The sequence below is a fragment of the Rousettus aegyptiacus genome, unplaced genomic scaffold (assembly GCF_014176215.1).
Source record: "Rousettus aegyptiacus isolate mRouAeg1 unplaced genomic scaffold, mRouAeg1.p scaffold_m13_p_2, whole genome shotgun sequence".
In the NCBI taxonomy this organism is placed as follows: Eukaryota; Metazoa; Chordata; class Mammalia; order Chiroptera; family Pteropodidae; genus Rousettus; species Rousettus aegyptiacus.
Window position 1 is genome coordinate 13956014 of NW_023416295.1, and position 10986 is coordinate 13966999.

General features: G+C 50.4%; 1 protein-coding gene across 2 annotated transcripts; it reads left to right on the forward strand.

The window, feature by feature from the left end:
- The first annotated feature begins 6367 nt into the window (after positions 1 to 6367).
- On the forward strand, positions 6368 to 10196 carry LOC107516732 (tubulin alpha-4A chain). Of its 2 annotated transcripts, none has more exons than XM_016156751.2 (4): positions 6368 to 6481; positions 8228 to 8450; positions 8770 to 8918; positions 9152 to 10196. In XM_016156751.2, exons 1-4 carry the CDS (start codon positions 6479 to 6481, stop codon positions 10121 to 10123), a joined length of 1347 nt encoding a protein of 448 aa, XP_016012237.1. In that variant the 5' UTR covers positions 6368 to 6478; the 3' UTR covers positions 10124 to 10196. The 2 variants fall into 2 exon arrangements, with proteins under 2 accessions (XP_016012237.1, XP_016012238.1); XM_016156752.2 differs by lacking the exon at positions 6368 to 6481 and adding an exon at positions 7438 to 8137.
- Positions 10197 to 10986: the final 790 nt, after the last annotated feature.

The window sequence follows — 10986 nt, forward strand, 5'->3', positions numbered from 1 at the left end:
GGTCTTCTCTCACCTACCTGGAATTAAGAGGCCAAGATCTTAAGAGAGAAGACACAGTTGATCAACACTCCAAAGGTAAGGAAGCCCAGCTTCCTACTGCATTGATCCCTGAAGCCACAGACCTCAGAAATTATCATCCTATCATCCAGACAGAGGGATCTGGGGCTCAGAGGGCTCACTGGGTCCTAAACTCTTGTCTAGCACTTCGACGTCTCCTAACTGGTCTTTGAAATTTGGCATCTCATAGTCAACCTAGACATCGCCACCTCTGGAAAGAAAATGATCCTAAAGGAGTGGTATTATGTAAAACAGAGTGAAGAGACTGAGATTTTTAAAAGCATACTAATGTATCTAAGTTATAAAACAAGAGGCAGTCAATACTCTTAAGTCCTTCGAATAGTTATTGAATGTCTATGTACCAAGCACTGTTCCAGGTGCTAAGGATACAGTGACGGACAAAATGAGCCTGTGCTCTTAAGGAACTGACATTGTCATGGGGAGACATATAATATATAAAGAAGACAGTTTCAGATATCAATAAGCATGTGAAGAAAACAAAACAGGATAATGGCACAGGAAGAGATGGGAGGTGGGGGTCGACTCCTGGGGGCGGGGAGCAGCGCTCTAAGAAACTGATATTTGCACTGAGACTGAATGACAAGGAGCCAGCCATGGCAAGATGTGGATAAAAGTGCTCCAGGCAGGGAGAATAGCGAGGGCAAAGGTCCTTAGGTAGGAGTGAGCCCCATGTGTTGGAGGAAACAAGAGCGAGGGAGGGAGATAGTGTACAAGATGAGAGCACAGAGGTAAGGGGGCCTTGGTAGAGAATATCTTTTAGCACAAGTGCAATGGGAGGGTTTAAGAAAGCATCACTGCCGACTTTGTGTTTTAGAGAGATTGTTGCAGCCGCAGTATGGAGAATGCATGATAGAAGTTCAAGAGTAGAAGCAGGAAGCTAGTTAGGAGACCACCGTAGGCATCCAAAAATGAGGGGATGCGGGCTTTGACTAGAACGGAGGTGGTAGGAAGTAGCCGGGTTTGAAATAATGGAACATGCTAATGTGGGGTACGGCAGACCTGTCCAACAGACGTACCTGCCCCTGCCTCCACTTCTTTGCTAGCAGAGTCCTGATTCTGTTTAATTACTCACCTTTCCACTTGCTCAAGGAAGATGACCTTTCCTCAGACTGAGGGGTAAGTATGAATACAGAGTAATCTAAACCATTCATGGTAATTCCATTCCTTCCTTTCAGTGACTGGTTTAGGCACCGGGCTAGTGAGATATAACAGGAAGTCTGCAAGGGTGCTTTAAGGAAAGGTTTTTCTCCCTGATAAAAAGATGTGGGAGGAAACCCCCCCTCTCTTGCCTTAGGAAAGTGTCATGTGAAGACATGCTACTTGGAGCTGCTGCAGGCATTTTGTAATCATGAGGGAAGATGTCACCAGCTTATTGAGATGCCAGAGCAGAAAGCTGGAAATACCGGAGTTATTGGTGACATTAGTAAATTAGCCCTAGAACCACTCTGTACTCAGATTTCTTGCGGGATAATAAACATGCTCATTGTTTATGTTGCTGTTAATTTAACTTTCCATTATTTGCAGCAAAAAAAAAAAATCTAACTAATGAAAGAGGGGGAGGAAAGCGAGAAAGAGAGAAATGCAGGATGATCCTAAGTTTTTAACCTAAGCACATAGTTAGAAGGTGACATTATTCACTCAAGACTCAGAAACCCAGGACTGAAGCAGGGTTGGCAGTGAGAGGGGTGAGGGTAGGATATTGAGAGTTCTACTTTGAATGTGTTTAAGATGTCTAACAGGCTTCCAAGTGATGATATCAAGAAGGCAAATAGTCATGTGAGTCTGGAGTTCAGAGGAGAGGTCCAAACTGGAGATACAAATTTGAGAGTAATCAGCATGGAGGTGATATTTCTCTTTCTTTCTTTCTTTCACTGTGGTTTGGGAATATATATAATCTAGCTCTGTTTTTTTTTTAATAACCCTAGAAATGTTACAAAAATTTTTTACTAAGGACATTTAAATATATTCTCAAGGTGGAGATAATTTAATAAAACCCCATATACTCATCACCTATCTTTAGCAATTGCTCCTTTGGGGAGAAAAACAAATAAAGACAAGTGAGAGCCTGAGACTGAGCTAAGGTAAGACCACCTGAGAAGTAAGACCACCAAGAAGGAGTGGCCAGGACAAAAACCAGGAGAAAGGGACGTCATCGAAGCCCAGAAGGAAATGTTTCAAGGAGGAAGGAAGGATCAGTTATGTCAAACACTGCTGAGAGGCTGAGAAAGGTGAAGATAGAGATACGATCTTTGGCAAGATGAAGGTCACTAGAGACCTTGGCAAGAGCATCTCAACGGAGCATGGGAACCAAGCTTGCATGGAGAGTGGGGAGGAGAGAAGACATGGAGATATCCCTTTAGAAAGGGATGACAGCTGGTAGATGCTCCAGTCTGAAAAAAAAACAGAAGGAGGTACACCAAGGCTCAGCTCCACCCCTCCCAGATAGAATCAGTGGAGTCATTTGAAACTTTGAGGGCCTTGCTGCACTGCTCTGGGATGGAGATGTGAGATTTGGGGAAGGGATTAGACAAGAGGGAAGAGGGATAGAGATCCAAAGAGAGAGTAGCTTGCTCGACACCCACGTAGGGTAGGTGGACTAAGCAGTGATTCAGAGGGAAGAGTGAAGATGTGCCTGGAATCATCTAGATTTCGTACATGTATGTGAATGCCTAAGAGTCTTCAGTCTGGTAATATGGCCCATTACCTGCATACCCACACAGAGCTTATGGCCAAGTTCAGGGGCATCTGTATATATCCTGAGAACATATACATAGTCTCTCTCTCTCTCTCTCTCTCTCTCTCTCTCTCTCTCTCTCTCTCTCTCTCTCTCTCATACACACACACACACACACACACACGCATGCACGCAGAATCTGTGTTCCACTAACATGCCTTAGGCATTTCTCCCTGCACCCTTGTCTGCTCCATTTTCCCTATGAGAAGACTTGCTCCAGGGCTGTAAACTTTTTGCTATAAGGGGCCAGGGTAACATAAATGTGTAATACGCGCTGAGCACATGACATTAAATGGCAACAAACACAAGAACTGAGTGAACTGAAGCAGCTTGCTGTCCATCCTAAGAAAACAGCCACCACCCAGCTCCCCTGGGTTTCTGTTGCTGCTGTAACAAATGGTTGCAAACTTAGGAGCTTAAAACAACACAGATTTATTATATTGCATTTCTGGAGATCAGAAGTCCAAAATTGGTCATATGGTGCTAAACTCAAAATGTTGGCAGGGTTGCCTCCTTCTAGAGACTCTAGAGGAGAATATGTTCCTCATTTTTTCCATCTACTAGAGGCTGCCCACACTCCTAGACTCATGGCTCTCTTCCATCTTGGAAGCCAACAATCATATCACTCTGATCTCTACTTCTGACCTCTCTTTCCTAACTCTGACCCTTCTGCCTCCCTCTTTCATTTATAAAACCTTTGTAATTACATTGGGCCAACCCAGAAGTATCCAGAATTATCTCCCGATCTCAGGATCTTTACCTTAATCACATCTGCGAAGCCTTTTGTCATGTAAGGTAACATCGTCACAGGTTCTGGGGATTAGGATGTGGACATCTTTGGGGGCTATCATTCTGCCTACCACTGTTGCTAAATGGGAATATCAGCCTAATATGGCCAGACCTTCCAGTTTTCAATAAAAGCTAAAAAGCTGCATTCTTATATGACTGTGCAGAAAAGAGTTAACATAGCTGGCCTGAGGCTGCTATCCTTAGAAAGGCCTACTTGCAAAGTTGGCCCTTGGCTGGCATCTGGGAGCTTGGCTCTTGGAGCATTCCCAATCAACAGTTAACTGACAATGATGGTTCATTGTGCCTTGACTGTTTGTGTAAAATGGTTTATGCTGAATACCTCTTTTTCTTCTAGGAGTCTGGAATTTTCATATGAGCTTGGCAGAGGTGACCAGCCCTCAATAAAAACCTTGGACGCTGAGTCTCTAATGTTTTTGTTGTTGTTGTTGTTTGTTTGTTTTGTTTGTTTTGAAGAAACTCTGTAAGGAAATGTCGTTCCATTTTCATTCTGGAGGAAGAACACGCTTGTGAGCCCTATAGGAGAAAGAGGGCATAGAATCCTCCAGACTCCCCTTGTGTCTTTTCTCCTTCGGATCTAGCTGTGTATCCCTCCTACACTGCTGTGATAAACCTTAGTTGTGACTACCACATTTTGCTGGGTCCTTTGAGCCCTTCTGGCTAATCTTTTTACATGGGAGTGGGCTTGGGGATGCTGTAACACAAAGACAATTTCTGATTTTTTTTTTTCATATTCTCGATGCCACAGGAGTTAACACTGTGAGTGTTAAACAAAACATTTCTGAGAGGGAATTTGGCCTTCAGGCCACCAATTTGTAACTGCTGGCTTCTTAGACTTCTACCCTAATTTTAGTCCCATCTCTAAAGTGAAACAATTCATCGACACACACTTAGCAAATGTCTATGATGTGCTAAGCACCATGCTGGGAACTAGGGGCACAAAGATAAATAAGACAGTCCTTACCTTCGACAAGTCTGCTATCTGGTAAGATGGACATGTACACAAACAAATGCAGCATGATGTGCTACATGCACTGAATTAAAATAAATGAATGAAATGCTCTAAGAATCCAGACAGCTGCTTTCATAGTGCTTTGCTGTGTCTGTACACATCTATAAATTCATCTGGTCCTCACAATCTGAAGTTATCCCAGTTTTACAAATGAAGAGCCTAAATCTGAAGGTCAAAGAGGTTTAGGGTTTTGCCTAAGAGAGCTAAAATTTCTTATGATATTCGTTCTGCTGGGGTAGGGGTACACATGGGAAAAAGAGAGCCAGGGAAGATCTACAAGAGGCTATGTGTTCTCTAATCACCAGTGGTTCTTGCTCTGTAGAGACTGTGACCCCATTTCTTAAAGCAGCCTCACTCCATGCCCTTGTCAGTTTTCTTTTTGATGAATGAGTCTTGTTCTCCCAAACAGATGGCAAGTCCACTGGGAAGAGAGACTTTGTCATGTTTCATTGTATTCCTTTCCATGTCTTGCCTAAGTAAGGTGTCAATTAGCTATTTTGTTGATAGAAAGTTGCCATGCTAGTTATTTTATCCTACTGTGTTGTGTTGTCAGACAGCCCTGGCCCTAGGAAACACTGTGGTAGGAGAGGCAGGTGAGTCCTTTCACTAGCCTGGGAGACAGGTTTCTTAAGAGAGTGCCAGTGGGCACATGGGCACTTCCTAATGAATATTCCTGTTAAAGAAGACAGCTAGAAAATGTAAGGCACTTAAAAAAAAGCAGAAGTAGATGGAAAAGCCCATTCTTTCAAGAAATGGAAATAAAAGATAGAAAGAAGAAATAGCTTCCGCTGAGCCTTCCACCTGAGCGCCCATGGTGTTAAGATACAAGTCGCAGATCCTGCCCATGGCTTAGGGACAGAAGAGGATGGAAAAGTCAGAATTGGCCAGGATATCAGAATCTCCATTTTCATTTTTCCTCTTCAGTTTCAACAAACATTTTGATACCTCACAACAATGCTTTCAGGGTGGAATCCTCTTCCCGGATCAAGGACTTAGTAAGGTTAAATCACCTGCCCAAGGTCACATAGGGTAGCCAGGATGCAAAGCCAGGTTCTGAGGGCTTCAGTCCAGAGCTCGCGCAGTTCTGGCAGCAGGAAAGCGGGCAGGTGGCAGTGGCAAGGGCTCGCTAACAGTGACGGCGCTGATGACGAGACCACTGACCAGCCAGCAGCGGCCGAGCCGAGCCGTGGCAGATTCTCGGGGTGGGGCCACGGCACCCTGGGGCTCAGGCTATGCAGCTCCCGGTGGTCCTCGGCCGCCCACAGGCGTTGGCGAAGGCCTGCTGTCCCGGCCGGGAACCAGCAGGCCGTGTGCCGCCGCAAGGGGTTCCTCGGGGACCAGCCGGGGCCAGACAGCTGGTTGGAACCTCCAGGGAGGAGGGGCGGGGAGGGCAAGTACGAAGGCGGGCTGCGGCCACCTCGGAAGTGCAGCCTCTACGGCACTCGGCCTAAGTCAGTACACCTGAGCGACTGGCGTCCCATGACGCAGGTGCAGGCGAAACGCTCGCTGGCATCGCGGCCTGCATTCCTGCAGAGGAGCTCGAGAGCCTAGAGTGTCGGCTCGAAACCCAAAGCGAAGGGTTAAAACCCGAGTTGCTACTCCTAACCCACATCCGGCAGGTGAGGAAGCCGAGCACAGCGCTGGGCCGGGACGCGGTATGGCCCCAGCCCTTCGGGGCCACCTCCCCCTCAGGGGGCGTGGCCTCCGGGACGCGCAGCTTCCAGTGGGCGAGCCGAGCGCGCGGCCCCGCCCCCGCGCCTATAAGGGCGGTGCGGCACTGCAGCAGCGCACTTCTCACTGAGACCCGTCACCCGGACTCTGCGTGAGACCCACTGCCCAGACTCACCATGGTGAGTGCAGCCCCGCCGGGGTCGCGGCTGTCCCCTAATCGCCCCTCTCCTTCCGCGACGCTCCCTCCCGGAATGCTCGGAGCGCTCTGCCTGGCGTTCTGGGTCTCCAGGAGGTGCGAGGGTGTTTGCATTACCCCCGACCCCGTCCCCGGGACTTTGGCGGAGCCATGCTGTTCACTTTCTAAGGCTGGGGAAAGGATTGGCGGGCGGGCGGGGGGAATTCACTAGAAGAGAGGAATACTCCTGGAAATCCCTTCCTGCTCCACCGACCATTTGTGCCCTAACCCTCCTGAGGGGGCAGTCACGCGGTCTGGTGCCCAGTCCTTTCCGCGGGCGAGGGACACCCGCTTGACCGCTCTCCGCCCCTAGCCTCCCCCAACGCGGTCCTTGGAACTGACCGAACATGTGCTTGGCGTGAGAAAGTGGAAGGGGGTCAGCATACTTGGTCCAGCATCCCCTTTTCCTCCGACTGTGTATACATCCCCCTACCCACAGCCCCCGCCACCCCCTGTGACTCAGCACACCTCTTCTGAGCCAGGAGGGGTGGCGGGAATGGGGTTCGGTCTCGTGAGGCGAGCCGGCCCCTCTCCAGCCGGAGCCCGGGCGCGCGGACGGGCAGAGACAGCTGTCACTGAGCGGGAGCGCGGGCCGAGGCCAGGTTGGGGGGAGGGAAAAGAGGTGCGTGTAGGGGTTGGTATTTATAGCCCAAGAACGGGGGCCGAAATCCAATCCTTGCTTTCCGCTGGGATGTAACTGGAAAGAATCTAAAAGGGCGGGGGATGGGAATACAGGGCCTGGGTGCAGGATGGCGCTCATCCTGCTCGGGGCGAGGCGGGTTACCTCTGGGGCCTCACTGCAGGTTCCGCTTCCTTTTCTGAGTATTTGGAAACCTTGCCCCCGCCATTTCGGTGTTGGAACGGTAGGCTGCTCGGCCTGGCGCCGCACCACTTAGGCGCTTCAGGGGTTACTTTCAGATTGTCAGGGACGAGCCCAGGGCAGCGAATGCCCCAGTGCTCACAGCCCCTATTGCCAGCACCTGCCTTCTGCGTTCACCAGCATTATCACTATTTTCCCGAGGGTTGTCGCGTCGGATGAATGTGGTGAAGACATGCAGAGTGCGGGGGTGGAGGTGGGAATTGGAGCTAGATAGGATTGATCCCCAGAGCCAGATGAGATTTAAAGGTGGGGGAGAGGGCATCCCGATGACAGTGTGGTCAGTTGATGCCAAACTGGAAGGTTGAGACACCTCTGCAGTCCACAGGAAATAAAGGCAGTTGGGCTTAATGAAATTCTAGTCCATCATTCTCAAAGCAAAGAGTTAATAAGTGAGGAGCCTCAAAGCTATAAATACAGAAAACCTTGTCCCTTCTCAGGCTCTTGAGAAGCTGATTTTGTAGGAGTAGGACTGTCTTCCTGTCTCATACACTTGCCCTCTCTATCCTCCCTGAGTGTTCTACGAATGTGGCAGGGTCATGTGGAGCCGCAGCTCTTACTTGACAAGGTCCCTATGGAGAAGTAGGCTAAGGAGTTGGCCTGCCCTGCTGGGTGCCTCCATTTGGGGAGTCCCATGCTGGGGAGCCTTGGCAGGCTGCCAGCCTCTTCTGACCTCTGTCCAGCCCCAAGCCTCCACTTTTGTCAACTGAGTCATCCTAGTTGGTAGGTGATTGGTAGGGTGGGAGAGAAGCTTATGAGTTGCAGACTTATGGATGTGGGGCTTATGCTGTGTCCCCTCTCTTTATCCCTCAGCGTGAATGCATCTCAGTCCATGTGGGGCAGGCAGGTGTCCAGATGGGCAATGCCTGCTGGGAGCTCTATTGTCTGGAACATGGGATTCAGCCTGATGGGCAGATGCCCAGTGACAAGACCATTGGTGGAGGGGACGACTCCTTCACTACCTTCTTCTGTGAAACCGGCGCTGGAAAGCACGTGCCCCGGGCGGTTTTTGTGGATTTGGAGCCCACCGTAATTGGTGAGAGGAACAGGGGAGGGATGAGAGGAGTGGAGAGTGACTCTAAGCTTCTCTCTGGAAAGAGGGTGTCTAGACCTGGCTTTCCTGGCCCTGAAAACTCCTCACCCACTTTCAATCTAAAGAAGGCAAGCTAGTTACAGGCTGGTGCAGTAGGTCTTGGGCAGCATGTCTGGGTTTCTCTCACACACTGGTTATCTCAGACTAGCAGAAGGATGAGCTTCCATACATCTGACTGCAGCTACCATGCTGAGGGAGGGAGGTTCCTGCTGAGCACAGCCTTGTGGTTTCTGCCTTAACGATGTGGTTTATGCCCTTCCAGATGAGATCCGAAACGGTCCCTACCGGCAGCTCTTCCACCCAGAGCAGCTCATCACTGGGAAAGAGGATGCCGCAAATAACTATGCTCGTGGTCACTACACCATTGGCAAGGAGATCATTGACCCAGTATTGGACCGGATCCGCAAGCTGGTGAGAGGCTGGCAGGGAAGGGAGGAAGCTTTTGAGGCAATGCTAATAGTCAGGAACATTTTATTTCAGCTCCTTTTCAGGGGTCATCTCTATTTGTGCATCTTCCAGAGCATGCTACTTCATTAATCTCTGTCCTGGCTCCTAAAATATCTAGACTTTTGCAGAGCCAGAAGGTAAGAGTTCCTCAGGTCCCTCTCCAACCTACATTGTTCTTTCTTTTTCTTGACTTTTAGTCAGACCAGTGCACAGGACTTCAGGGCTTCCTGGTCTTCCACAGCTTCGGGGGTGGCACCGGCTCCGGCTTCACCTCGCTCCTCATGGAGCGACTCTCTGTTGACTATGGCAAGAAATCCAAGCTGGAGTTCTCCATCTACCCAGCACCCCAGGTGTCCACGGCCGTGGTGGAGCCCTACAACTCCATCCTGACCACCCACACCACCCTGGAGCACTCAGACTGTGCCTTCATGGTGGACAACGAAGCCATCTATGACATCTGCCGCCGCAACCTGGACATCGAGCGCCCGACCTACACCAACCTCAACCGCCTCATCAGCCAGATCGTCTCCTCCATCACAGCCTCCCTGCGCTTCGACGGGGCCCTCAACGTGGACCTGACAGAGTTCCAGACCAACCTGGTGCCCTACCCTCGCATCCACTTCCCCCTGGCCACCTACGCGCCAGTCATCTCTGCCGAGAAGGCCTACCACGAGCAGCTGTCGGTGGCGGAGATCACCAATGCCTGCTTCGAGCCTGCCAACCAGATGGTGAAGTGTGATCCCCGGCATGGCAAGTACATGGCCTGCTGCCTGCTGTACCGTGGAGACGTGGTGCCCAAGGATGTCAATGCTGCCATTGCCGCCATCAAGACCAAGCGCAGCATTCAGTTTGTGGACTGGTGCCCCACGGGTTTCAAGGTTGGTATCAACTACCAGCCACCCACTGTGGTGCCCGGCGGGGACCTGGCCAAGGTGCAGCGTGCCGTGTGCATGCTGAGCAACACGACCGCCATCGCCGAGGCCTGGGCCCGCCTGGACCACAAGTTCGACCTGATGTATGCCAAGCGGGCATTTGTGCACTGGTATGTGGGGGAGGGCATGGAGGAGGGTGAGTTCTCTGAGGCCCGGGAGGATATGGCTGCCTTGGAGAAAGATTACGAGGAAGTAGGCATCGACTCCTATGAGGATGAGGATGAAGGAGAAGAATAGAACGGCTGCCTGGAGCACACTCACTATGTTTATTGCAAAATCCTTTCGAAATAAACAGTCTCCTTGCACGGTTTCTTGTTCCCTCTGTGCCTGCTTGCGCTTCTGCTGCCTTCCTCTCTGTGCTGCTGCTTCTGCTGCCCTATTTGCTGCTCATGACCCTTTTTTTTTACATGCTGAAGGAAGACATGCCAAGGGGCCCTTGCCAGGCCCAGGAAACATGACCCCAGGGACCTTGATGTAAGTAAGATCTTAAGGGCACCCAGGATAAGGAGAAAATGGGGAACGAATCCTGGACCTGTCTGTCCAGCCACAAGCTGTTGAAGGATACGAGTCTTCACTTCCTTAAACTTCCAAATAGGAGTTTAAGTCTAGCAGTTTCCGTATTTGAGTTAGCCTGCTACTCTGTTCTTCCTGCTGCTTTTGCCTTCACCAACTCTGGAAGCGGGGCTTGGCCAGCACCTCTGTGCATCATGAAGGCTGAGCTGGTCCAAAGTTCCTGGGCATGGAGCCTAGTCATAAGCTTGGGGGGAGGGAACGAGGGCCATCTCCTAGTTGTTTGTGTCACTGCACCTCCCAGCAGCTTTGCATAGCTTGTCTGTTTTGCAGCTTTGCTGGGGCCTAAGGCTGTGCCATTAAAAGTCAGGTGTCTCCCCTTTGTTTGTGCTTTCTTTCTGGCCTCAGCCTCTGTGCTAGCTGGTGGGAGCCTCCTGCTGGGGCCCTGGGGAAAATTTCAACTGCGCTAATAGGCACCCCAGGACCCATACTGACGTCACCATATGGGGGTAGGCAGGGTTGGGGTAAGAAGCTTCAATTTGCAGAGCAAGAGATGCCAACCCTGCCCTTGCCTCCCCTCCCTGTGATTC